The sequence below is a fragment of the Platichthys flesus genome, chromosome 11 (genome assembly GCF_949316205.1).
Source record: "Platichthys flesus chromosome 11, fPlaFle2.1, whole genome shotgun sequence".
NCBI lineage: Eukaryota > Metazoa > Chordata > Actinopteri > Pleuronectiformes > Pleuronectidae > Platichthys > Platichthys flesus.
This window is the reverse complement of record NC_084955.1, coordinates 23,080,486-23,107,119: the sequence shown is the minus strand read 5'-3', so window position 1 is coordinate 23,107,119 and position 26,634 is coordinate 23,080,486. Positions and strand designations below refer to the sequence as shown.

The 26,634-nt window shown below is 41.0% G+C and overlaps 5 protein-coding genes across 5 annotated transcripts; all 5 read right to left on the bottom strand.

The window, feature by feature from the left end:
• Nucleotides 1–288: 288 nt before the first annotated feature.
• Nucleotides 289–10,980, bottom strand: LOC133964788 (golgin subfamily A member 6-like protein 24). The gene is made up of 6 exons (XM_062399030.1): nt 9,674–10,980; nt 9,374–9,557; nt 5,335–6,575; nt 5,205–5,218; nt 1,207–2,350; nt 289–1,090 (listed from the first exon to the last, which is right to left on the bottom strand). The coding sequence occupies exons 1-6, from the start codon at nt 10,772–10,774 to the stop codon at nt 902–904; spliced, it is 3,873 nt and encodes a 1,290-aa protein (XP_062255014.1). The 5' UTR covers nt 10,775–10,980; the 3' UTR covers nt 289–901.
• LOC133965567 (uncharacterized) lies at nt 4,513–7,595 on the bottom strand. Its single transcript, XM_062400185.1, has 2 exons — nt 5,335–7,595; nt 4,513–5,218 (listed from the first exon to the last, which is right to left on the bottom strand). Exons 1-2 carry the CDS (start codon nt 6,643–6,645, stop codon nt 5,030–5,032), a joined length of 1,500 nt encoding a protein of 499 aa, XP_062256169.1. The 5' UTR covers nt 6,646–7,595; the 3' UTR covers nt 4,513–5,029.
• A 2,393-nt stretch (nt 10,981–13,373) lies between the features above and the next one.
• On the bottom strand, nt 13,374–16,179 carry LOC133964440 (golgin subfamily A member 6-like protein 25). Its single transcript, XM_062398518.1, has 2 exons — nt 13,870–16,179; nt 13,374–13,753 (listed from the first exon to the last, which is right to left on the bottom strand). Exons 1-2 carry the CDS (start codon nt 14,968–14,970, stop codon nt 13,565–13,567), a joined length of 1,290 nt encoding a protein of 429 aa, XP_062254502.1. The 5' UTR covers nt 14,971–16,179; the 3' UTR covers nt 13,374–13,564.
• Nucleotides 16,180–17,176: 997 nt separating this feature from the next.
• LOC133965042 (golgin subfamily A member 6-like protein 25) lies at nt 17,177–19,950 on the bottom strand. Its single transcript, XM_062399420.1, has 2 exons — nt 17,999–19,950; nt 17,177–17,882 (listed from the first exon to the last, which is right to left on the bottom strand). The coding sequence occupies exons 1-2, from the start codon at nt 19,097–19,099 to the stop codon at nt 17,694–17,696; spliced, it is 1,290 nt and encodes a 429-aa protein (XP_062255404.1). The 5' UTR covers nt 19,100–19,950; the 3' UTR covers nt 17,177–17,693.
• A 1,170-nt stretch (nt 19,951–21,120) lies between these two features.
• LOC133964997 (golgin subfamily A member 6-like protein 6) lies at nt 21,121–24,058 on the bottom strand. Its single transcript, XM_062399357.1, has 2 exons — nt 22,062–24,058; nt 21,121–21,945 (listed from the first exon to the last, which is right to left on the bottom strand). The coding sequence occupies exons 1-2, from the start codon at nt 23,160–23,162 to the stop codon at nt 21,757–21,759; spliced, it is 1,290 nt and encodes a 429-aa protein (XP_062255341.1). The 5' UTR covers nt 23,163–24,058; the 3' UTR covers nt 21,121–21,756.
• Between the last annotated feature and the right edge of the window lie 2,576 nt (nt 24,059–26,634).

Here is a 26,634-nt window from a genome sequence, read left to right as displayed (position 1 = left end):
ACAAATCCCTTTTACATAACAATATTGAATCACTCTCAGTAGAACACATACCTCCATCAAGGCCCTGGATCTGCCCCCTGATCCGGATCCACACCAAACTTTAATCGGTTCTTTCCTGACCCATATCACATCTTTTATCTACATTTGTGGAAATCTGTCCAGGCATCTTTGCAGAATAAACAAGAGCCTCTTGTGTCTGTCTAAGAACATTATTATTCAGACCGAATAATAATGACTGAACATCCAACATATTACAGCTCTGACATCACATGAAACTCTGTCCCTCTCTTTAAAGAAATGAAAAGTAATATGTTGGATCACGATGTTGTTTACACAATGTTAAAGTGAGAGAAGATGTTTAATGACCTTCGACAAGGTTTTGTTTTCTTCTGCATTTGTTTATTTGTTCACAGCAAAGAAGATATTTGACAGATTTCAATGACTTTAAGTGGAAAGATGTTATGAGTCAGAGAAAAAAACATTTAAAAAAAACGAATTCCGTGTCTTTAACATTGTGAGATTGAACACTTTTCAACAATTCCATTGATTCCTCAGTTAATTGTGTATGAATATTGATTTAGAAATTCAGACATATTATCAACTATCAATGAATCTGTGCAAATTCCATGCAGATCCAAATAAAAGTCTGGATCTAGTTTACATGGGGTTTCAGGTATGTTTACCGCTGTACGGTAACTAATAGTGTTTAAAATCACATAAAACAATATATTTTCTATATTAAGACAATGACAATATCTTTATGACGTTTCTGAAGTCCTAAAATTGAATCATAGGTTTAGATTAGTCAATTATTAATGAAGCTTGGTATATGAGTGCAGTTCCTTTTTTTTCTTTAACCTACAAGCAGATACAATAGAAATTTAGCAGGGAAGCTCAGCTTTTATCTTTTCACTCTCAGCTTCTCTATTAATTCTTTTGCAATCTTCTGCTGCTTCTTCTTCTCCTGATGCTTCTTGTCTTTCAGCTCCATCTCTCTTTTATCTTTCTCGATCTTCTCCTGCTTCTTCTGAACTTTTCTTTCTTCCTCCCTTCTTTTGGCTTTGTCGCTGTCTGACATGAGAGCCAGCTCCTGAAAAGACAGAGATGACATGTGTTTCATTATTTTCACTCCAAACCTCTAAATCTGAAACAAACTCACAAGCCAACAAGTTATTGTTCAAACAAAACTGAGCTGATGTCACTTACCTGAAGCTTAATAGACTTCACGATGAGGAACTTAATATCCTCCTCCATCTTCTGAACATTGGGTGGTTTCACTGTGGTTTCAACCAGACCCTCCAGCTCCTTGGTTCTTTGAAGGCAGGTCTCTTTCTCCACCTGCTCGCTCCTGAGCTGAGCCTCCAGAGTGTTGACTTTAAGGTCTGAGGTTTCAACCAGACTCTCAAGCTCCTTGACTCTTTCAGAGCAGACGGAAACCCGCAATACCAGACCTTTGATGTAGTCGGTGTTGAGGTTACAGGCAGCCTTGCAATCGTCGATCAGAGTCTGTGCGGTGCACATTTTTGCCCTGAGCTCAACATTCTTTTGCAAGTCCTCCTGCACATTGAGCCACTTCTTCTCTGTGGTTTCAACCGGACTGTTCAGCTCTTTGATCTTTTGAAGGCAGGTCTCTTTCTCCACCTGCTCACTCCTGAGCTGATCCTCCAGAGTGTTGACTTTAAGGACTGTGTCAGACTCAAGCTGATGAATCTGAGTCTGCATGGCCCTCAGTTTTTCCGTGAGCTCAACATTATTTTGCAAGTTCTCCTGCACGTTGAGCCACTTCTTCTCTTTGGCTTCAACCAGGCTCTCCAGCTCCTTGGTTCTTTTAAAGCAGATGGAATTCTCCGACTGACCCTTCCATATCAGACCCTCAAGGTAGTCGACTCTGAGGTTACAGGCAGTCTTGCAATCACGGTTCTGATTCTGTGCGTTCTTCAGTTTTGCCATGAGCTCATCATTCTTATTGACCAGCGCAACCTTTTCACTTTGTAAAGTAGCGATTACTTTATCTCTTTCCCTGCCGACATCCTCCTTCATTATCAACATGCTGTCCTTTTTCTTCAGCTTGGACTTAAGTCGTCTCTGTACCTGCTTTAGAGCTTGGTTCTCCAGCGACAGCTTCAAATTCTTTGACTTTGAGCCTTTGAATTGTTGCAGGAGGTCCGCCATTGCATTCACTGAGTTTGGCTGCAAGTTGCTTTCGGAGCGTTTGTCTAGAATCATGATTCGCTCAGCTGTTGTCAGATGGAGTTGTTGTTGTGTTCCTGATGTCTGACTTGTAGAGCTATCTTGACTTGTTGTCATGTTGAACTGTTTGAGTAAACTGAGAAGTGTCTCTTCAGTGGTCAGTTAAGTAACCTGCGGATTAAAGATGGCGCCAATGTCTCTGTTCTCTCTGGTCACCAAAGGAACTCAAAGGAAGTAGCTGCTGATTAAAGATGGCGCCAATGTCTCTGATCTCTCTGGTCACCAAAGGAACTCAAAGGAGGTGTTTCACTGTGTGGCTGTTTTGTTTCTTTTATATAAACGTTTGAGTGTAAAATTAGCCTATTTAGCATGGTTGGCTACCATGGTTACAAAGGGGCCTTTGGAGTCTCCAAATGGCCTTTGTGGAAAACGCCTAGACATGCCCTTAGGAAAAGATCTGTCAAATATACATTTTCTGTGGTATTGTTATCAAATTTGAACGGGCTATTCAAGGCTTCATGCAAGGGTTCCAATGTGTTTTCCAGCTCATAAGTCCAAGCTAGAGTCATCTGCAGGCATCTGTTTATTAAAAAATATTCAAGCGGAAATAAAAACCTTCTACTTCACTGTGTGCCAACTGCTTTTACTCAATGCCAGTAGCACTTCAAGTGATTGTGACTTTTTTTGCGGGGGAAAGTTCAGAATGTTACCTTTCAAAAGAGCACAAGACCAAACTTGTTTGAGTCCATGGGGATGTGCTATGTTCAGTGTGTGTATGTGCGTGATGGTGGGAAGAGGGGGGAGCTAAGAAAGAATATTTAGTTTAATGTAGTGCTGTCAGTTTAACGCGTTATTAACGGCGTTAACGCAAACCCATTTTAACGCCGTTAATTTTTTTATCGCGAGATTAACGCAGAGCTGCCAACTCTCACGCTTTCGCCGGGTGAAACACGCTTTTGCATGTTGGTGGTTGACTAAGTCACAATAATTTTTAAAAACATCATCGTATCAGGCCGTCATTAAGTACAAGGAGCGGGCGAGTGTGTGTGTGAGTCTGTGTGTGTGTTTGTGTGGTTCCAGATAGCGCACCATAGCCCCGCCCCCTGCCCCCACGCACTCGCTCAGAGAGACACAGTGAGGTCAGAGCTCAGTGACTGACTGCTTCTTAACTATGGAAACAGTGAAAACAAAGAGTTTCTCTGGTCTCAGCTGATCAGAGATCAGCGCCTCAGCTTCTCGATCAGAGCAGAAGCTGCAGTTGGTTCCTACCGAGTTTCAGTATCTGTGCTCGCCTCCAGTCTGACCTGCTCTCGCTTTTGTTTTAATATTTCGCCAACTAAAATATATATTTTTAAGCTACTAGGCTGTAGCTATATGTTTTTATTTATTTAAAAACAGGGTACTTCTTATTTCATACATTTTCCACAAATATGGGGAGGACTCAAATAGCCCTACACAGTTCTGTGTTTAATTTGTTCCAAAGTAGGCCGACACTTGCCAAATTTGCGATTAATTTTGAGTTAGCTATGACATAAATGCGATTAATCACGATTAAATATTTTAATCTTTTGACAGCACTAGTTTAATGCTTTACCCTTGAAAACAAAGTGTTGTTGACCGAATGCTTTAACTTGTCCCTCTCATTTAAAAAGGTTAAAATAAAAGACTGACACAAACCCTGTAATCAATTCTATATTTAAAGTTGCTCATTCTGGAGCCAATAGTGCGTTTGATGTCTCGACAATCAGACTGCTTCATGTGGGTGTAAAGAATAAACCGACATCACCGTCTCTTAACCCACTGACTATCACAAAGAACGTCTAATCAATTTCAACAGTCACCTGCCTTTTGAAATTACAGCCTGCTGCTCTTTCCCCATTTCACCAGTCAAATGATTTACAATACCTCGGCATCAATTTCCTTATTTTCTGCTCCTAACAAGCCGTTAGAAAAAAAGACCCGTGTGTGTGAAGATAACTTTTAGGGAATCGCCAGTTGTTTCTTTTCTTTGGGAACTGGTGTGGAAAAAAACTGCAATTAGAAACACGCTGAGGTAAAAGTGGTGAAAGGGATGAAAAGGAAAAGGAGACGATGCCACACACTGAAACTTCCAATCTCCTGAGGTGTTTGTTAGTGACATGTTTTGACCTGTGTCAGGCGTAAACAACCATGTGAGCAAAAAGCTTTACTTGGTAGAAATGAATGATGACAGCTCTGTCCCTCTCTTTAAAGAAATGAAAAGTAATATGTTGGATCACGATGTTGTTTACACAATGTTAAAGTGAGAGAAGATGTTTAATGACCTTCGACAAGGTTTTGTTTTCTTCTGCATTTGTTTATTTGTTCACAGCAAAAAAGATATTTGACAGATTTCAATGACTTTAAGTGGAAAGATGTTATGAGTCAGACAAAAAAACATTTAAAAAAAAAGAATTCCGTGTCTTTAACATTGTGAGATTGAACACTTTTCAACAATTCCATTGATTCCTCAGTAAATTGTGTATGAATATTGATTTAGAAATTCAGACATATTATCAACTATCGATGAATGTATGCAAATTCCATGCAGATCCAAATAAAAGTCTGGATCTAGTTTACATGGGGTTTCAGGTATGTTTACCGCTGTACGGTAACTAATAGTGTTTAAAATCACATAAAACCATATATTTTCTATATTAAGACAATGACAATATCTTTATGACGTTTCTGAAGTCCTAAAATTGAATCATAGGTTTAGATTAGTCAATTATTAATGAAGCTTGGTATATGTGTGCAGTTCCTTCTTTTTTCTTTAACCTACAAGCAGATACAATAGAAATTTAGCAGGGAAGCTCAGCTTTTATCTTTTCACTCTCAGCTTCTCTATTAATTCTTTTGCTATCTTCTGCTGCTTCTTCTTCTCCTGATGCTTCTTGTCTTTCAGCTCCATCTCTCTTTTATCTTTCTCGATCTTCTCCTGCTTCTTCTGAACTTTTCTTTCTTCCTCCCTTCTTTTGGCTTTGTCGCTGTCTGACATGAGAGCCAGCTCCTGAAAAGACAGAGATGACATGTGTTTCATTATTTTCACTCCAAACCTCTAAATCTGAAAAAAACTCACAAGCCAACAAGTTATTGTTCAAACAAAACTGAGCTGATGTCACTTACCTGAAGCTTAATAGACTTCACGATGAGGAACTTAATATCCTCCTCCATCTTCTGAACATTGGGTGGTTTCACTGTGGTTTCAACCAGACTCTCCAGCTCCTTGGTTCTTTGAAGGCAGGTCTCTTTCTCCACCTGCTCGCTCCTGAGCTGAGCCTCCAGAGTGTTGACTTTAAGGTCTGAGGTTTCAACCAGACTCTCAAGCTCCTTGACTCTTTCAGAGAAGACGGAAACCCGCAATACCAGACCTTTGATGTAGTCGGTGTTGAGGTTACAGGCAGCCTTGCAATCGTCGATCAGAGTCTGTGCGGTGCACATTTTTGCCCTGAGCTCAACATTCTTTTGCAAGTCCTCCTGCACGTTGAGCCACTTCTTCTCTGTGGTTTCAACTGGACTGTTCAGCTCTTTGATCTTTTGAAGGCAGGTCTCTTTCTCCACCTGCTCACTCCTGAGCTGATCCTCCAGAGTGTTGACTTTAAGGACTGTGTCAGACTCAAGCTGAAGAATCTGAGTCTGCATGGCCCTCAGTTTTTCCGTGAGCTCAACATTATTTTGCAAGTCCTCCTGCACGTTGAGCCACTTTTTCTCTGTGGTTTCAACCAGACTGTTCAGCTCTTTGATCTTTTGAAGGCAGGTCTCTTTCTCCACCTGCTCACTCCTGAGCTGATCCTCCAGAGTGTTGACTTTAAGGACTGTGTCAGACTCAAGCTGATGAATCTGAGTCTGCATGGCCCTCAGTTTTTCCGTGAGCTCAACATTATTTTGCAAGTTCTCCTGCACGTTGAGCCACTTCTTCTCTTTGGCTTCAACCAGGCTCTCCAGCTCCTTGGTTCTTTTAAAGCAGATGGAATTCTCCGACTGACCCTTCCATATCAGACCCTCAAGGTAGTCGACTCTGAGGTTACAGGCAGTCTTGCAATCACGGTTCTGATTCTGTGCGGTCTTCAGTTTTGCCATGAGCTCATCATTCTTATTGACCAGCGCAACCTTTTCACTTTGTAAAGTAGCGATTACTTTATCTCTTTCCCTGCCGTCATCCTCCTTCATTATCAACATGCTGTCCTTTTTCTGCAGCTTGGACTTAAGTCGTCTCTGTACCTGCTTGAGAGCTTGGTTCTCCAGCGACAGCTTCAAATTCTTTGACTTTGAGCCTTTGAATTGTTGCAGGAGGTCCGCCATTGCATTCACTGAGTTTGGCTGCAAGTTGCTTTTGGAGCGGTTGTCTAGAATCATGATTCGCTCAGCTGTTGACAGATGGAGTTGTTGTTGTGTTCCTGATGTCTGACTTGTAGAGCTATCTTGACTTGTTGTCATGTTGAACTGTTTGAGTAAACTGAGAAGTGTCTCTTCAGTGGTCAGTTAAGTAACCTGCGGATTAAAGATGGCGCCAATGTCTCTGTTCTCTCTGGTCACCAAAGGAACTCAAAGGAAGTAGCTGCTGATTAAAGATGGCGCCAATGTCTCTGATCTCTCTGGTCACCAAAGGAACTCAAAGGAGGTGTTTCACTGTGTGGTTGTTTTGTTTCTTTTATATAAACGTTTGAGTGTAAAATTAGCCTATTTAGCCTGGTTGGTTACCATGGTTACAAAGGGTCCTTTGGAGTCTCCAAATGGCCTTTGTGGAAAACGCCTAGACATGCCCTTAGGAAAAGATCTGTCAAATATACATTTTCTGTGGTATTGTTATCAAATTTGAACTTGGGCTATTCAAGGCTTCATGCTAGGGTCCCATTGTGTTTTCCAGCTCATAAGTCCAAGCTAGAGTCATCTGCAGGCATGTGTTTATTTAAACATATTCAAGCGGAAATAAAAACCTTCTACTTCACTGTGTGCCAACTGCTTTTACTCAATGCCAGTAGCACTTCAAGTGATTGTGACTTTTTTGGGGGGGGAAAGTTCAGAATGTTACCTTTCAAAAGAGCACAAGACCATACTTGTTTGAGTCCATGGGAATGTGCTATGTTCAGTGTGTGTATGTGCGTGATGGTGGGAAGAGGGGGGAGCTAAGAAAGAATATTTAGTTTCATGTAGCGTTATCAGTTTAACGCGTTATTAACGGCGTTAACGCAAACCCATTTTAACGCCGTCAATTTTTTTATCGCGAGATTAACGCAGAGCTGCCAACTCTCACGCTTTCGCCGGGTGAAACACGCTTTTGCATGTTGGTGGTTGACTAAGTCACAATAATTTTTAAAAACATCATCGTATCAGGCCGTCATTAAGTACAAGGAGCGGACGAGTGTGTGTGTGAGTCTGTGTGTGTGTTTGTGTGGTTCCAGATAGCGCACCATAGCCACGCCCCCTGCCCCCACGCACTCGCTCAGAGAGACACAGTGAGGTCAGAGCTCAGTGACTGACTGCTTCTTAACTATGGAAACAGTGAAAACACAGAGTTTCTCTGGTCTCAGCTGATCAGAGATCAGCGCCTCAGCTTCTCGATCAGAGCAGAAGCTGCAGTTGGTTCCTACCGAGTTTCAGTATCTGTGCTCGCCTCCAGTCTGACCTGCTCTCGCTTTTATTTTAATATTTCGCCAACTAAAATACATATTTTTAAGCTACTAGGCTGCAGCTATATGTTTTTATTTATTTAAAAACAGGGTACTTCTTATTTCATACATTTTCCACAAATATGGGGAGGACTCAAATAGCCCTACACAGTTCTGTGTTTAATTTGTTCCAAAGTAGGCCGACACTTGCTAAATTTGCGATTAATTTTGAGTTAACTATGACATAAATGCGATTAATCACGATTAAATATTTTAATCTTTTGACAGCACTAGTTTAATGCTTTACCCTTGAAAACAAAGTGTTGTTGACCGAATGCTTTAACTTGTCCCTCTCATTTAAAAAGGTTAAAATAAAAGACTGACACAAACCCTGTAATCAATTCTATATTTAAAGTTGCTCATTCTGGTGCCAATAGTGCGTTTGATGTCTCGACAATCAGACTGCTTCATGTGGGTGTAAAGAATAAACCGACATCACCGTCTCTTAACCCACTGACTATCACAAAGAACGACTAATCAATTTCAACAGTCACCTGCCTTTTGAAATTACAGCCTGCTGCTCTTTCCCCATTTCACCAGTCAAATGATTTACAATATCTCGGCATCAATTTCCTTATTTTCTGCTCCTAACAAGCCGTTAGAAAAAAAGACCCGTGTGTGTGAAGATAACTTTTAGGGAATCGCCAGTTGTTTCTTTTCTTTGGGAACTGGTGTGGAAAAAAACTGCAATTAGAAACACGTTGAGGTAAAAGTGGTGAAAGGGATGAAAAGGAAAAGGAGACGCTGCCACACACTGAAACTTCCAATCTCCTGAGGTGTTTGTTAGTGACACGTTTTGACCTGTGTCAGGCGTAAACAACCATGTGAGCAAAAAGCTTCACTTGGTAGAAATGAATGATGACAGCTCTGTCCCTCTCTTTAAAGAAATGAAAAGTAATATGCTGGATCACGATGTTGTTTACACAATGTTAAAGTGAGAGAAGATGTTTAATGACCTTCGACAAGGTTTTGTTTTCTTCTGCATTCGTTTATTTGTTCACAGCAAAAAAGATATTTGACAGATTTCAATGACTTTAAGTGGAAAGATGTTATGAGTCAGAGAAAAAAACATTTAAAAAAAACGAATTCCGTGTCTTTAACATTGTGAGATTGAACACTTTTCAACAATTCCATTGATTCCTCAGTTAATTGTGTATGTATATTGATTTAGAAATTCAGACATATTATCAACTATCAATTAATCTGTGCAAATTCCATGCAGATCCAAATAAAAGTCTGGATCTAGTTTACATGGGGTTTCAGGTATGTTTACCGCTGTACGGTAACTAATCGTGTTTAAAATCACATAAAACAATATATTTTCTATATTAAGACAATGACAATATCTTTATGACGTTTCTGAAGTCCTAAAATTGAATCATAGGTTTAGATTAGTCAATTATTAATGAAGCTTGGTATATGAGTGCAGTTCCTTTTTTTTCTTTAACCTACAAGCAGATACAATAGAAATTTAGCAGGGAAGCTCAGCTTTTATCTTTTCACTCTCAGCTTCTCTATTAATTCTTTTGCAATCTTCTGCTGCTTCTTCTTCTCCTGATGCTTCTTGTCTTTCAGCTCCATCTCTCTTTTATCTTTCTCGATCTTCTCCTGCTTCTTCTGAACTTTTCTTTCTTCCTCCCTTCTTTTGGCTTTGTCGCTGTCTGACATGAGAGCCAGCTCCTGAAAAGACAGAGATGACATGTGTTTCATTATTTTCACTCCAAACCTCTAAATCTGAAACAAACTCACAAGCCAACAAGTTATTGTTCAAACAAAACTGAGCTGATGTCACTTACCTGAAGCTTAATAGACTTCACGATGAGGAACTTAATATCCTCCTCCATCTTCTGAACATTGGGTGGTTTCACTGTGGTTTCAACCAGACTCTCCAGCTCCTTGGTTCTTTGAAGGCAGGTCTCTTTCTCCACCTGCTCGCTCCTGAGCTGAGCCTCCAGAGTGTTGACTTTAAGGTCTGAGGTTTCAACCAGACTCTCAAGCTCCTTGACTCTTTCAGAGCAGACGGAAACCCGCAATACCAGACCTTTGATGTAGTCGGTGTTGAGGTTACAGGCAGCCTTGCAATCGTCGATCAGAGTCTGTGCGGTGCACATTTTTGCCCTGAGCTCAACATTCTTTTGCAAGTCCTCCTGCACGTTGAGCCACTTCTTCTCTGTGGTTTCAACCGGACTGTTCAGCTCTTTGATCTTTTGAAGGCAGGTCTCTTTCTCCACCTGCTCACTCCTGAGCTGATCCTCCAGAGTGTTGACTTTAAGGACTGTGTCAGACTCAAGCTGATGAATTTGAGTCTGCATGGCCCTCAGTTTTTCCGTGAGCTCAACATTATTTTGCAAGTTCTCCTGCACGTTGAGCCACTTCTTCTCTTTGGCTTCAACCAGGCTCTCCAGCTCCTTGGTTCTTTTAAAGCAGATGGAATTCTCCGACTGACCCTTCCATATCAGACCCTCAAGGTAGTCGACTCTGAGGTTACAGGCAGTCTTGCAATCACGGTTCTGATTCTGTGCGGTCTTCAGTTTTGCCATGAGCTCATCATTCTTATTGACCAGCGCAACCTTTTCACTTTGTAAAGTAGCGATTACTTTATCTCTTTCCCTGCCGTCATCCTCCTTCATTATCAACATGCTGTCCTTTTTCTGCAGCTTGGACTTAAGTCGTCTCTGTACCTGCTTGAGAGCTTGGTTCTCCAGCGACAGCTTCAAATTCTTTGACTTTGAGCCTTTGAATTGTTGCAGGAGGTCCGCCATTGCATTCACTGAGTTTGGCTGCAAGTTGCTTTTGGAGCGTTTGTCTAGAATCATGATTTGCTCAGCTGTTGACAGATGGAGTTGTTGTTGTGTTCCTGATGTCTGACTTGTAGAGCTGTCTTGACTTGTTGTCATGTTGAACTGTTTGAGTAAACTGAGAAGTGTCTCTTCAGTGGTCAGTTAAGTAACCTGCGGATTAAAGATGGCGCCAATGTCTCTGTTCTCTCTGGTCACCAAAGGAACTCAAAGGAAGTAGCTGCTGATTAAAGATGGCGCCAATGTCTCTGTTCTCTCTGGTCACCAAAGGAACTCAAAGGAAGTAGCTGCTGATTAAAGATGGCGCCAATGTCTCTGATCTCTCTGGTCACCAAAGGAACTGAAAGGAGGTGTTTCACTGTGTGGTTGTTTTGTTTCTTTTATATAAACGTTTGAGTGTAAAATTAGCCTATTTAGCCTGGTTGGTTACCATGGTTACAAAGGGTCCTTTGGAGTCTCCAAATGGCCTTTGTGGAAAACGCCTAGACATGCCCTTAGGAAAAGATCTGTCACATATACATTTTCTGTCGTATTGTTATCAAATTTGAACTTGGTCTATTCAAGGCTTCATGCTAGGGTTCCATTTTGTTTTCCAGCTCATAAGTCCAAGCTAGAGTCATCTGCATGCATGTGTTTATTTAAACATATTCAAGCGGAAATAAAAACCTTCTACTTCACTGCGTGCCAACTGCTTTTACTCAATGCCAGTAGCACTTCAAGTGATTGTGACTTTTTTGGGGGGGGAAAGTTCAGAATGTTACCTTTCAAAAGAGCACAAGACCATACTTGTTTGAGTCCATGGGAATGTGCTATGTTCAGTGTGTGTGTGTGCGTGATGGTGGGAAGAGGGGGGAGCTAAGAAAGAATATTTAGTTTAATGTAGCGCTGTCAGTTTAACGCGTTATTAACGGCGTTAACGCAAACCCATTTTAACGCCGTCAATTTTTTTATCGCGAGATTAACGCAGAGCTGCCAACTCTCACGCTTTCGCCGGTTGAAACACGCTTTTGCATGTTGGTGGTTGACTAAGTCACAATCATTTTTAAAAACATCATCGTATCAGGCCGTCATTAAGTACAAGGAGCGGGCGAGTGTGTGTGTGAGTCTGTGTGTGTGTTTGTGTGGTTCCAGATAGCGCACCATAGCCCCGCCCCCTGCCCCCACGCACTCGCTCAGAGAGACACAGTGAGGTCAGAGCTCAGTGACTGACTGCTTCTTAACTATGGAAACAGTGAAAACACAGAGTTTCTCTGGTCTCAGCTGATCAGAGATCAGCGCCTCAGCTTCTCGATCAGAGCAGAAGCTGCAGTTGGTTCCTACCGAGCTTCAGTATCTGTGCTCGCCTCCAGTCTGACCTGCTCTCGCTTTTGTTTTAATATTTCGCCAACTAAAATATATATTTTTAAGCTACTAGGCTGCAGCTATATGTTTTTATTTATTTAAAAACATTGTACTTCTTATTTCATACATTTTCCACAAATATGGGGAGGACTCAAATAGCCCTACACAGTTCTGTGTTTAATTTGTCTCAAAGTAGGCCGACACTTGCCAAATTTGCGATTAATTTTGAGTTAACTATGACATAAATGCGATTAATCACGATTAAATATTTTAATCTTTTGACAGCACTATTATAATGCTTCACCCTTGAAAACAAAGTGTTGTTGACCAAATGCTTTAACTTGTCCCTCTCATTTAAAAAGGTTAAAATAAAAGACTGACACAAACCCTGTAATCAATTCTATATTTAAAGTTGCTCATTCTGGTGCCAATAGTGCGTTTGATGTCTCGACAATAAGACTGCTTCATGTGGGTGTAAAGAATAAACCGACATCAACGTCTCTTAACCCACTGACTATCACAAAGAACGTCTAATCAATTTCAACAGTCACCTGCCTTCTGAAATTACAGCCTGCTGCTCTTTCACCATTTCACCAGTCAAATGATTTACAATACCTCGGCATCAATTTCCGTATTTTCTGCTCCTAACAAGCCGTTAGAAAAAAAGACCCGTGTGTGTGAAGATAACTTTTAGGGAATCGCCAGTTGTTTCTTTTCTTTGGGAACTGGTGTGGAAAAAAACTGCAATTAGAAACACGCTGAGGTAAAAGTGGTGAAAGGGATGAAAAGGAAAAGGAGACGCTGCCACACACTGAAACTTCCAATCTCCTGAGGTGTTTGTTAGTGACACGTTTTGACCTGTGTCAGGCGTAAACAACCATGTGAGCAAAAAGCTTCACTTGGTAGAAATGAATGATGACAGCTCTGTCCCTCTCTTTAAAGAAATGAAAAGTAATATGTTGGATCACGATGTTGTTTACACAATGTTAAAGTGAGAGAAGATGTTTAATGACCTTCGACAAGGTTTTGTTTTCTTCTGCATTTGTTTATTTGTTCACAGCAAAAAAGTTATTTGACAGATTTCAATGACTTTTAGTAGAAAGATGTTATGAGTCAGAGAAAAAAACATTTAAAAAAAACAAATTCCGTGTCTTTAACATTGTGAGATTGAACACTTTTCAACAATTCCATTGATTCCTCAGTTAATTGTGTATGTATATTGATTTAGAAATTCAGACATATTATCAACTATCAATTAATCTGTGCAAATTCCATGCAGATCCAAATAAAAGTCTGGATCTAGTTTACATGGGGTTTCAGGTATGTTTACCGCTGTACGGTAACTAATCGTGTTTAAAATCACATAAAACAATATATTTTCTATATTAAGACAATGACAATATCTTTATGACGTTTCTGAAGTCCTAAAATTGAATCATAGGTTTAGATTAGTCAATTATTAATGAAGCTTGGTATATGTGTGCAGTTCCTTTTTTTTCTTTAACCTACAAGCAGATACAATAGAAATTTAGCAGGGAAGCTCAGCTTTTATCTTCTCACTCTCAGCTTCTCTATTAATTCTTTTGCAATCTTCTGCTGCTTCTTCTTCTCCTGATGCTTCTTGTCTTTCAGCTCCATCTCTCTTTTATCTTTCTCGATCTTCTCCTGCTTCTTCTGAACTTTTCTTTCTTCCTCCCTTCTTTTGGCTTTGTCGCTGTCTGACATGAGAGCCAGCTCCTGAAAAGACAGAGATGACATGTGTTTCATTATTTTCACTCCAAACCTCTAAATCTGAAACAAACTCACAAGCCAACAAGTTATTGTTCAAACAAAACTGAGCTGATGTCACTTACCTGAAGCTTAATAGACTTCACGATGAGGAACTTAATATCCTCCTCCATCTTCTGAACATTGGGTGGTTTCACTGTGGTTTCAACCAGACTCTCCAGCTCCTTGGTTCTTTGAAGGCAGGTCTCTTTCTCCACCTGCTCGCTCCTGAGCTGAGCCTCCAGAGTGTTGACTTTAAGGTCTGAGGTTTCAACCAGACTCTCAAGCTCCTTGACTCTTTCAGAGCAGACGGAAACCCGCAATACCAGACCTTTGATGTAGTCGGTGTTGAGGTTACAGGCAGCCTTGCAATCGTCGATCAGAGTCTGTGCGGTGCACATTTTTGCCCTGAGCTCAACATTCTTTTGCAAGTCCTCCTGCACATTGAGCCACTTCTTCTCTGTGGTTTCAACCGGACTGTTCAGCTCTTTGATCTTTTGAAGGCAGGTCTCTTTCTCCACCTGCTCACTCCTGAGCTGATCCTCCAGAGTGTTGACTTTAAGGACTGTGTCAGACTCAAGCTGATGAATCTGAGTCTGCATGGCCCTCAGTTTTTCCGTGAGCTCAACATTATTTTGCAAGTTCTCCTGCATGTTGAGCCACTTCTTCTCTTTGGCTTCAACCAGGCTCTCCAGCTCCTTGGTTCTTTTAAAGCAGATGGAATTCTCCGACTGACCCTTCCATATCAGACCCTCAAGGTAGTCGACTCTGAGGTTACAGGCAGTCTTGCAATCACGGTTCTGATTCTGTGCGGTCTTCAGTTTTGCCATGAGCTCATCATTCTTATTGACCAGCGCAACCTTTTCACTTTGTAAAGTAGCGATTACTTTATCTCTTTCCCTGCCGACATCCTCCTTCATTATCAACATGCTGTCCTTTTTCTTCAGCTTGGACTTAAGTCGTCTCTGTACCTGCTTGAGAGCTTGGTTCTCCAGCGACAGCTTCAAATTCTTTGACTTTGAGCCTTTGAATTGTTGCAGGAGGTCCGCCATTGCATTCACTGAGTTTGGCTGCAAGTTGCTTTTGCTGCGGTTGTCTAGAATCATGATTCGCTCAGCTGTTGACAGATGGAGTTGTCGTTGTGTTCCTGATGTCTGACTTGTAGAGCTATCTTGACTTGTTGTCATGTTGAACTGTTTGAGTAAACTGAGAAGTGTCTCTTCAGTGGTCAGTTAAGTAACCTGCGGATTAAAGATGGCGCCAATGTCTCTGTTCTCTCTGGTCACCAAAGGAACTCAAAGGCAGTAGGCTGCTGATTAAAGATGGCGCCAATGTCTCTGATCTCTCTGGTCACCAAAGGAACTCAAAGGAGGTGTTTCACTGTGTGGCTGTTTTGTTTCTTTTATATAAACGTTTGAGTGTAAAATTAGCCTATTTAGCATGGTTGGCTACCATGGTTACAAAGGGTCCTTTGGAGTCTCCAAATGGCCTTTGTGGAAAACGCCTAGACATGCCCTTAGGAAAAGATCTGTCAAATATACATTTTCTGTGGTATTGTTATCAAATTTGAACGGGCTATTCAAGGCTTCATGCAAGGGTTCCAATGTGTTTTCCAGCTCATAAGTCCAAGCTAGAGTCATCTGCAGGCATCTGTTTATTAAAAAATATTCAAGCGGAAATAAAAACCTTCTACTTCACTGTGTGCCAACTGCTTTTACTCAATGCCAGTAGCACTTCAAGTGATTGTGACTTTTTTTGCGGGGGAAAGTTCAGAATGTTACCTTTCAAAAGAGCACAAGACCAAACTTGTTTGAGTCCATGGGGATGTGCTATGTTCAGTGTGTGTATGTGCGTGATGGTGGGAAGAGGGGGGAGCTAAGAAAGAATATTTAGTTTCATGTAGTGCTGTCAGTTTAACGCGTTATTAACGGCGTTAACGCAAACCCATTTTAACGCCGTTAATTTTTTTATCGCGAGATTAACGCAGAGCTGCCAACTCTCACGCTTTCGCCGGGTGAAACACGCTTTTGCATGTTGGTGGTTGACTAAGTCACAATAATTTTTAAAAACATCATCGTATCAGGCCGTCATTAAGTACAAGGAGCGGGCGAGTGTGTGTGTGAGTCTGTGTGTGTGTTTGTGTGGTTCCAGATAGCGCACCATAGCCCCGCCCCCTGCCCCCACGCACTCGCTCAGAGAGACACAGTGAGGTCAGAGCTCAGTGACTGACTGCTTCTTAACTATGGAAACAGTGAAAACAAAGAGTTTCTCTGGTCTCAGCTGATCAGAGATCAGTGCCTCAGCTTCTCGATCAGAGCAGAAGCTGCAGTTGGTTCCTACCGAGTTTCAGTATCTGTGCTCGCCTCCAGTCTGACCTGCTCTCGCTTTTGTTTTAATATTTCGCCAACTAAAATATATATTTTTAAGCTACTAGGCTGTAGCTATATGTTTTTATTTATTTAAAAACAGGGTACTTCTTATTTCATACATTTTCCACAAATATGGGGAGGACTCAAATAGCCCTACACAGTTCTGTGTTTAATTTGTTCCAAAGTAGACCGACACTTGCCAAATTTGCGATTAATTTTGAGTTAACTATGACATAAATGCGATTAATCACGATTAAATATTTTAATCTTTTGACAGCACTAGTTTAATGCTTTACCCTTGAAAACAAAGTGTTGTTGACCGAATGCTTTAACTTGTCCCTCTCATTTAAAAAGGTTAAAATAAAAGACTGACACAAACCCTGTAATCAATTCTATATTTAAAGTTGCTCATTCTGGAGCCAATAGTGCGTTTGATGTCTCGACAATCAGACTGCTTCATGTGGGTGTAAAGAATAAACCGACATCACCGTCTCTTAACCCACTGACTATCACAAAGAACGTCTAATCAATTTCAACAGTCACCTGCCTTCTGAAATTACAGCCTGCTGCTCTTTCCCCATTTCACCAGTCAAATGATTTACAATACCTCGGCATCAATTTCCTTATTTTCTGCTCCTAACAAGCCGTTAGAAAAAAAGACCCGTGTGTGTGAAGATAACTTTTAGGGAATCGCCAGTTGTTTCTTTTCTTTGGGAACTGGTGTGGAAAAAAACTGCAATTAGAAACACGCTGAGGTAAAAGTGGTGAAAGGGATGAAAAGGAAAAGGAGACGATGCCACACACTGAAACTTCCAATCTCCTGAGGTGTTTGTTAGTGACATGTTTTGACCTGTGTCAGGCGTAAACAACCATGTGAGCAAAAAGCTTTACTTGGTAGAAATGAATGATGACAGCTCTGTCCCTCTCTTTAAAGAAATGAAAAGTAATATGTTGGATCACGATGTTGTTTACACAATGTTAAAGTGAGAGAAGATGTTTAATGACCTTCGACAAGGTTTTGTTTTCTTCTGCATTTGTTTATTTGTTCACAGCAAAAAAGATATTTGACAGATTTCAATGACTTTAAGTGGAAAGATGTTATGAGTCAGACAAAAAAACATTTAAAAAAAAAGAATTCCGTGTCTTTAACATTGTGAGATTGAACACTTTTCAACAATTCCATTGATTCCTCAGTAAATTGTGTATGAATATTGATTTAGAAATTCAGACATATTATCAACTATCGATGAATGTGTGCAAATTCCATGCAGATCCAAATAAAAGTCTGGATCTAGTTTACATGGGGTTTCAGGTATGTTTACCGCTGTACGGTAACTAATAGTGTTTAAAATCACATAAAACCATATATTTTCTATATTAAGACAATGACAATATCTTTATGACGTTTCTGAAGTCCTAAAATTGAATCATAGGTTTAGATTAGTCAATTATTAATGAAGCTTGGTATATGTGTGCAGTTCCTTCTTTTTTCTTTAACCTACAAGCAGATACAATAGAAATTTAGCAGGGAAGCTCAGCTTTTATCTTTTCACTCTCAGCTTCTCTATTAATTCTTTTGCTATCTTCTGCTGCTTCTTCTTCTCCTGATGCTTCTTGTCTTTCAGCTCCATCTCTCTTTTATCTTTCTCGATCTTCTCCTGCTTCTTCTGAACTTTTCTTTCTTCCTCCCTTCTTTTGGCTTTGTCGCTGTCTGACATGAGAGCCAGCTCCTGAAAAGACAGAGATGACATGTGTTTCATTATTTTCACTCCAAACCTCTAAATCTGAAAAAAACTCACAAGCCAACAAGTTATTGTTCAAACAAAACTGAGCTGATGTCACTTACCTGAAGCTTAATAGACTTCACGATGAGGAACTTAATATCCTCCTCCATCTTCTGAACATTGGGTGGTTTCACTGTGGTTTCAACCAGACTCTCCAGCTCCTTGGTTCTTTGAAGGCAGGTCTCTTTCTCCACCTGCTCGCTCCTGAGCTGAGCCTCCAGAGTGTTGACTTTAAGGTCTGAGGTTTCAACCAGACTCTCAAGCTCCTTGACTCTTTCAGAGAAGACGGAAACCCGCAATACCAGACCTTTGATGTAGTCGGTGTTGAGGTTACAGGCAGCCTTGCAATCGTCGATCAGAGTCTGTGCGGTGCACATTTTTGCCCTGAGCTCAACATTCTTTTGCAAGTCCTCCTGCACGTTGAGCCACTTTTTCTCTGTGGTTTCAACCGGACTGTTCAGCTCTTTGATCTTTTGAAGGCAGGTCTCTTTCTCCACCTGCTCACTCCTGAGCTGATCCTCCAGAGTGTTGACTTTAAGGACTGTGTCAGACTCAGGCTGATGAATCTGAGTCTGCATGGCCCTCAGTTTTTCCGTGAGCTCAACATTATTTTGCAAGTTCTCCTGCACGTTGAGCCACTTCTTCTCTTTGGCTTCAACCAGGCTCTCCAGCTCCTTGGTTCTTTTAAAGCAGATGGAATTCTCCGACTGACCCTTCCATATCAGACCCTCAAGGTAGTCGACTCTGAGGTTACAGGCAGTCTTGCAATCACGGTTCTGATTCTGTGCGGTCTTCAGTTTTGCCGTGAGCTCATCATTCTTATTGACCAGCGCAACCTTTTCACTTTGTAAAGTAGCGATTACTTTATCTCTTTCCCTGCCGACATCCTCCTTCATTATCAACATGCTGTCCTTTTTCTGCAGCTTGGACTTAAGTCGTCTCTGTACCTGCTTTAGAGCTTGGTTCTCCAGCGACAGCTTCAAATTCTTTGACTTTGAGCCTTTGAATTGTTGCAGGAGGTCCGCCATTGCATTCACTGAGTTTGGCTGCAAGTTGCTTTTGGAGCGGTTGTCTAGAATCATGATTCGCTCAGCTGTTGTCAGATGGAGTTGTTGTTGTGTTCCTGATGTCTGACTTGTAGAGCTATCTTGACTTGTTGTCATGTTGAACTGTTTGAGTAAACTGAGAAGTGTCTCTTCAGTGGTCAGTTAAGTAACCTGCGGATTAAAGATGGCGCCAATGTCTCTGTTCTCTCTGGTCACCAAAGGAACTCAAAGGAAGTAGCTGCTGATTAAAGATGGCGCCAATTTCTCTGATCTCTCTGGTCACCAAAGGAACTCAAAGGAGGTGTTTCACTGTGTGGCTGTTTTGTTTCTTTTATATAAACGTTTGAGTGTAAAATTAGCCTATTTAGCCTGGTTGGTTACCATGGTTACAAAGGGTCCTTTGGAGTCTCCAAATGGCCTTTGTGGAAAAAGCCTAGACATGCCCCTAGGAAAAGATCTGTCAAATATACATTTTCTGTGGTTTTGTTATCAAATTTGAACTTGGGCTATTCAAGGCTTCATGCTAGGGTCCCATTGTGTTTTCCAGCTCATAAGTCCAAGCTAGAGTCATATGCAGGCATCTGTTTATTTAAACATATTCAAGTGATTGTGACTTTTTTGGGGGGGGAAAGTTCAGAATGTTACCTTTCAAAAGAGCACAAGACCATACTTGTTTGAGTCCATGGGAATGTGCTATGTTCAGTGTGTGTATGTGCGTGATGGTGGGAAGAGGGGGGAGCTAAGAAAGAATATTTAGTTTCATGTAGTGCTGTCAGTTTAACGCGTTATTAACGGCGTTAACGCAAACCCATTTTAACGCCGTCAGTTTTTTTATCGCGAGATTAACGCAGAGCTGCCAACTCTCACGCTTTCGCCGGGTGAAACACGCTTTTGCATGTTGGTGGTTGACTAAGTCACAATAATTTTTAAAAACATCATCGTATCAGGCCGTCATTAAGTACAAGGAGCGGGCGAGTGTGTGTGTGAGTCTGAATGTGTGTTTGTGTGGTTCCAGATAGCGCACCATAGCCCCGCCCCCTGCCCCCACGCACTCGCTCAGAGAGACACAGTGAGGTCAGAGCTCAGTGACTGACTGCTTCTTAACTATGGAAACAGTGAAAACAAAGAGTTTCTCTGGTCTCAGCTGATCAGAGATCAGCGCCTCAGTTTTGATCAGAGCAGAAGCTGCAGTTGGTTCCTACCGAGTTTCAGTATCTGTGCTCGCCTCCAGTCTGACCTGCTCTCGCTTTTGTTTTAATATTTCGCCAACTAAAATATATATTTTTAAGCTACTAGGCTGCAGCTATATGTCTTTATTTATTTAAAAACAGGGTACTTCTTATTTCATACATTTTCCACAAATATGGGGAGGACTCAAATAGCCCTACACAGTTCTGTGTTTAATTTGTTCAAAAGTAGACCGACACTTGCCAAATTTGCGATTAATTTTGAGTTAACTATGACATAAATGCGATTAATCACAATTAAATGTTTTAATCTTTTGACAGCACTAGTTTAATGCTTTACCCTTGAAAACAAAGTGTTGTTGACCGAATGCTTTAACTTGTCCCTCTCATTTAAAAAGGTTAAAATAAAAGACTGACACAAACCCTGTAATCAATTCTATAATATTTAAAGTTGCTCATTCTGGTGCCAATAGTGTGTTTGATGTCTCGACAATCAGACTGCTTCATGTGGGTGTAAAGAATAAACCGACATCACCGTCTCTTAACCCACTGACTATCACAAAGAACGTCTAATCAATTTCAACAGTCACCTGCCTTCTGAAATTACAGCCTGCTGCTCTTTCCCCATTTCACCAGTCAAATGATTTACAATACCTCGGCATCAATTTCCTTATTTTCTGCTCCTAACAAGCCGTTAGAAAAAAAGACCCGTGTGTGTGAAGATAACTTTCAGGGAATCGCCAGTTGTTTCTTTTCTTTGGGAACTGGTGTGGAAAAAAACTGCAATTAGAAACACGTTGAGGTAAAAGTGGTGAAAGGGATGAAAAGGAAAAGGAGACGCTGCCACACACTGAAACTTCCAATCTCCTGAGGTGTTTGTAAGTGACACGTTTTGACCTGTGTCAGGCGTAAACAACCATGTGAGCAAAAAGCTTCACTTGGTAGAAATGAATGATGACAGCTCTGTCCCTCTCTTTAAAGAAATGAAAAGTAATATGTTGGATCACGATGTTGTTTACACAATGTTAAAGTGAGAGAAGATGTTTAATGACCTTCGACAAGGTTTTGTTTTCTTCTGCATTCGTTTATTTGTTCACAGCAAAAAAGATATTTGACAGATTTCAATGACTTTAAGTGGAAAGATGTTATGAGTCAGAGAAAAAAACATTTAAAAAAAACGAATTCCGTGTCTTTAACATTGTGAGATTGAACACTTTTCAACAATTCCATTGATTCCTCAGTTAATTGTGTATGAATATTGATTTAGAAATTCAGACATATTATTAACTATCAAAGAATCTATGCAAATTCCATGCAGATCCAAATAAAAGTCTGGATCTAGTTTACATGGGGTTTCAGGTATGTTTACCGCTGTACGGTAACTAATAGTGTTTAAAATCACATAAAACAATATATTTTCTATATTAAGACAATGACAATATCTTTATGACGTTTCTGAAGTCCTAAAATTGAATCATAGGTTTAGATTAGTCAATTATTAATGAAGCTTGGTATATGTGTGCAGTTCCTTTTTTTTCTTTAACCTACAAGCAGATACAATAGAAATTTAGCAGGGAAGCTCAGCTTTTATCTTCTCACTCTCAGCTTCTCTATTAATTCTTTTGCAATCTTCTGCTGCTTCTTCTTCTCCTGATGCTTCTTGTCTTTCTGCTCCATCTCTCTTTTATCTTTCTCGATCTTCTCCTGCTTCTTCTGAACTTTTCTTTCTTCCTCCCTTCTTTTGGCTTTGTCGCTGTCTGACATGAGAGCCAGCTCCTGAAAAGACAGAGATGACATGTGTTTCATTATTTTCACTCCAAACCTCTAAATCTGAAACAAACTCACAAGCCAACAAGTTATTGTTCAAACAAAACTGAGCTGATGTCACTTACCTGAAGCTTAATAGACTTCACGATGAGGAACTTAATATCCTCCTCCATCTTCTGAACATTGGGTGGTTTCACTGTGGTTTCAACCAGACTCTCCAGCTCCTTGGTTCTTTGAAGGCAGGTCTCTTTCTCCACCTGCTCACTCCTGAGCTGAGCCTCCAGAGTGTTGACTTTAAGGTCTGAGGTTTCAACCAGACTCTCAAGCTCCTTGACTCTTTCAGAGAAGACGGAAACCCGCAATACCAGACCTTTGATGTAGTCGGTGTTGAGGTTACAGGCAGCCTTGCAATCGTCGATCAGAGTCTGTGCGGTGCACATTTTTGCCCTGAGCTCAACATTCTTTTGCAAGTCCTCCTGCACGTTGAGCCACTTTTTCTCTGTGGTTTCAACCGGACTGTTCAGCTCTTTGATCTTTTGAAGGCAGGTCTCTTTCTCCACCTGCTCACTCCTGAGCTGATCCTCCAGAGTGTTGACTTTAAGGACTGTGTCAGACTCAAGCTGATGAATCTGAGTCTGCATGGCCCTCAGTTTTTCCGTGAGCTCAACATTATTTTGCAAGTTCTCCTGCACGTTGAGCCACTTCTTCTCTTTGGCTTCAACCAGGCTCTCCAGCTCCTTGGTTCTTTTAAAGCAGATGGAATTCTCCGACTGACCCTTCCATATCAGACCCTCAAGGTAGTCGACTCTGAGGTTACAGGCAGTCTTGCAATCACGGTTCTGATTCTGTGCGGTCTTCAGTTTTGCCGTGAGCTCATCATTCTTATTGACCAGCGCAACCTTTTCACTTTGTAAAGTAGCGATTACTTTATCTCTTTCCCTGCCGACATCCTCCTTCATTATCAACATGCTGTCCTTTTTCTGCAGCTTGGACTTAAGTCGTCTCTGTACCTGCTTGAGAGCTTGGTTCTCCAGCGACAGCTTCAAATTCTTTGACTTTGAGCCTTTGAATTGTTGCAGGAGGTCCGCCATTGCATTCACTGAGTTTGGCTGCAAGTTGCTTTTGGAGCGTTTGTCTAGAATCATGATTCGCTCAGCTGTTGACAGATGGAGTTGTTGTTGTGTTCCTGATGTCTGACTTGTAGAGCTATCTTGACTTGTTGTCATGTTGAACTGTTTGAGTAAACTGAGAAGTGTCTCTTCAGTGGTCAGTTAAGTAACCTGCGGATTAAAGATGGCGCCAATGTCTCTGTTCTCTCTGGTCACCAAAGGAACTCAAAGGAAGTAGCTGCTGATTAAAGATGGCGCCAATGTCTCTGATCTCTCTGGTCACCAAAGGAACTCAAAGGAGGTGTTTCACTGTGTGGCTGTTTTGTTTCTTTTATATAAACGTTTGAGTGTAAAATTAGCCTATTTAGCATGGTTGGCTACCATGGTTACAAAGGGTCCTTTGGAGTCTCCAAATGGCCTTTGTGGAAAAACGCCTAGACATGCCCTTAGGAAAAGATCTGTCAAATATACATTTTCTGTGGTATTGTTATCAAATTTGAACTTGGGCTATTCAAGGCTTCATGCTAGGGTCCCATTGTGTTTTCCAGCTCATAAGTCCAAGCTAGAGTCATCTGCAGGCATCTGTTTATTAAAAAATATTCAAGCGGAAATAAAAACCTTCTACTCCACTGTGTGCCAACTGCTTTTACTCAATGCCAGTAGCACTTCAAGTGATTGTGACTTTTTTTGCGGGGGAAAGTTCAGAATGTCACCTTTCAAAAGAGCACAAGACCGAACTTGTTTGAGTCCATGGGGATGTGCTATGTTCAGTGTGTGTATGTGCGTGATGGTGGGAAGAGGGGGGAGCTAAGAAAGAATATTTAGTTTAATGTAGTGCTGTCAGTTTAACGCGTTATTAACGGCGTTAACGCAAACCCATTTTAACGCCGTTAATTTTTTTATCGCGAGATTAACGCAGAGCTGCCAACTCTCACGCTTTCGCCGGGTGAAACACGCTTTTGCATGTTGGTGGTTGACTAAGTCACAATAATTTTTAAAAACATCATCGTATCAGGCCGTCATTAAGTACAAAGAGCGGGCGAGTGTGTGTGTGAGTCTGTGTGTGTGTTTGTGTGGTTCCAGATAGCGCACCATAGCCCCGCCCCCTGCCCCCACGCACTCGCTCAGAGAGACACAGTGAGGTCAGAGCTCAGTGACTGACTGCTTCTTAACTATGGAAACAGTGAAAACAAAGAGTTTCTCTGGTCTCAGCTGATCAGAGATCAGCGCCTCAGCTTCTCGATCAGAGCAGAAGCTGCAGTTGGTTCCTACCGAGTTTCAGTATCTGTGCTCGCCTCCAGTCTGACCTGCTCTCGCTTTTGTTTTAATATTTCGCCAACTAAAATATATATTTTTAAGCTACTAGGCTGCAGCTATATGTTTTTATTTATTTAAAAACAGGGTACTTCTTATTTCATACATTTTCCACAAATATGGGGAGGACTCAAATAGCCCTACACAGTTCTGTGTTTAATTTGTTCCAAAGTAGGCCGACACTTGCCAAATTTGCGATTAATTTTGAGTTAACTATGACATAAATGCGATTAATCACGATTAAATATTTTAATCTTTTGACAGCACTAGTTTAATGCTTTACCCTTGAAAACAAAGTGTTGTTGACCGAATGCTTTAACTTGTCCCTCTCATTTAAAAAGGTTAAAATAAAAGACTGACACAAACCCTGTAATCAATTCTATATTTAAAGTTGCTCATTCTGGAGCCAATAGTGCGTTTGATGTCTCGACAATCAGACTGCTTCATGTGGGTGTAAAGAATAAACCGACATCACCGTCTCTTAACCCACTGACTATCACAAAGAACGTCTAATCAATTTCAACAGTCACCTGCCTTCTGAAATTACAGCCTGCTGCTCTTTCCCCATTTCACCAGTCAAATGATTTACAATACCTCGGCATCAATTTCCGTATTTTCTGCTCCTAACAAGCCGTTAGAAAAAAAGACCCGTGTGTGTGAAGATAACTTTCAGGGAATCGCCAGTTGTTTCTTTTCTTTGGGAACTGGTGTGGAAAAAAACTGCAATTAGAAACACGCTGTGGTAAAAGTGGTGAAAGGGATGAAAAGGAAAAGGAGACGCTGCCACACACTGAAACTTCCAATCTCCTGAGGTGTTTGTTAGTGACATGTTTTGACCTGTGTCAGGCGTAAACAACCATGTGAGCAAAAAGCTTCACTTGGTAGAAATGAATGATGACAGCTCTGACATCACATGAAACTCTGTCCCTCTCTTTAAAGAAATGAAAAGTAATATGTTGAACGGAACCGAGTTCCTGCACGAGCACCTGGATAATTCTAAAGGGAATACATGGGGAATGTGCTCACGTTGATTAAGTCCCTGCCCTTTGTACAAACATCTCTACTTTAGTGAGGTACTCGGATCGGCCCCGCCAGAGTTGGTCACGGCCCTGGCGGAGCGCCGAGAAGACGATCAAACTGTACTCTCTACAAGAAGTGAAACTCCTCTTAAGAAAGTTTCTGAAGGTGAACCTGCGGAGGGATCATCACCGGTACAGCCTGCTCGACCCCGGTCGACCAAGGCAGTCGGACAGACCTCCGGACGCTGAGGGTCTCGCACTCAGGAGAAAAAACACTCAACTAAAGTACAGGTATTTGAAAAATATTGTTTCTGGGTCCAGTCGAAACACAAGCAGGTGAACAAAATACCTACTTCTCCATGAAATGCTGCAGGCACACTCTAGTAAACGGCTTTTTTCGTATTCTTCATTTGTATCTGACATGTGCACCTAAATAACTAAACTCTAGATGCCTCCTGACATTAATGTGTTTCTGCAGAAGCTTACCTTGACTGGCTCTAGGAGAACAGATCATCAGCAGCAGGATCAGGCTCCGCTTCATGTTGCAGGTGTCTCGTTCCTCCCTGACATCTCACATTCTGATGGAACTTCCTTTACAACACAAGGCAATCATGGCCTATGATTCAATGACAACCTCGAAAACACTGCAGAGCATCGTGTGTCTGAGATTCTAACATGACTCACTGCTTCCACCTATAGACCAAAGATGATAATCACAGCACGAGCCCCTGACTGAGGTGGATGCAATTTGATTGATTGTTTACAGTCATGCTATTCACACTTATATAGCAAGGGAATAAAACAAAATTATCAATCAAGTCATAAACGTTACATCAATATTATTTTAAAGGAAATACTGAAAAATGCAGAAGCAATGTCTTCAAATTAAAACTATGAGAGAAAGTTATAGTGATGGAAAAAAGAGAAAAGTTGGAAGCAGAGGATGTTTAACATTTAGGTGAATAAAGACTAGAGATAAATAAAAGGAATGATGTTGCACCTTGTTCTGAGACAAATTGAGATTTGTGAAAGTGGGCTGTACAGATAAAACATAATAGATTGATGCTGTCTCCACACCTTTATGAAACTTTGAGACGCTTAACACCTAAATATTAATGTCAATATTGATGCATTATGGCCTAGGAAGTTGGTTAAACAAATTGTCTTTACAAAATATCTTGCAATGTTACACAGAGTAGAAAAAAATAATCCATGTTTCCACCTTTGTTCAGACCCAAACTTTTATGGGTTCTTTC

Excerpts from the sequence above, each read along its gene's own strand:
- LOC133965567 (XM_062400185.1), bottom strand. The coding sequence starts at position 6,645 with ATGACAACAAGTCAAGATAGCTCTACAAGTCAGACATCAGGAACACAA. Across the intron at positions 5,219-5,334 it reads TGAAGTCTATTAAGCTTCAG|GAGCTGGCTCTCATGTCAGA; the intron begins GTAAGTGACATC and ends CTGTCTTTTCAG.
- LOC133964788 (XM_062399030.1), bottom strand. The coding sequence starts at position 10,774 with ATGACAACAAGTCAAGACAGCTCTACAAGTCAGACATCAGGAACACAA. Across the intron at positions 6,576-9,373 it reads AGAGAAGCTGAGAGTGAAAA|CTGAGCGAATCATGATTCTA; the intron begins GATAAAAGCTGA and ends ATCTGTCAACAG. Across the intron at positions 1,091-1,206 it reads TGAAGTCTATTAAGCTTCAG|GAGCTGGCTCTCATGTCAGA; the intron begins GTAAGTGACATC and ends CTGTCTTTTCAG.
- LOC133964440 (XM_062398518.1), bottom strand. The coding sequence starts at position 14,970 with ATGACAACAAGTCAAGATAGCTCTACAAGTCAGACATCAGGAACACAA. Across the intron at positions 13,754-13,869 it reads TGAAGTCTATTAAGCTTCAG|GAGCTGGCTCTCATGTCAGA; the intron begins GTAAGTGACATC and ends CTGTCTTTTCAG.
- LOC133965042 (XM_062399420.1), bottom strand. The coding sequence starts at position 19,099 with ATGACAACAAGTCAAGATAGCTCTACAAGTCAGACATCAGGAACACAA. Across the intron at positions 17,883-17,998 it reads TGAAGTCTATTAAGCTTCAG|GAGCTGGCTCTCATGTCAGA; the intron begins GTAAGTGACATC and ends CTGTCTTTTCAG.
- LOC133964997 (XM_062399357.1), bottom strand. The coding sequence starts at position 23,162 with ATGACAACAAGTCAAGATAGCTCTACAAGTCAGACATCAGGAACACAA. Across the intron at positions 21,946-22,061 it reads TGAAGTCTATTAAGCTTCAG|GAGCTGGCTCTCATGTCAGA; the intron begins GTAAGTGACATC and ends CTGTCTTTTCAG.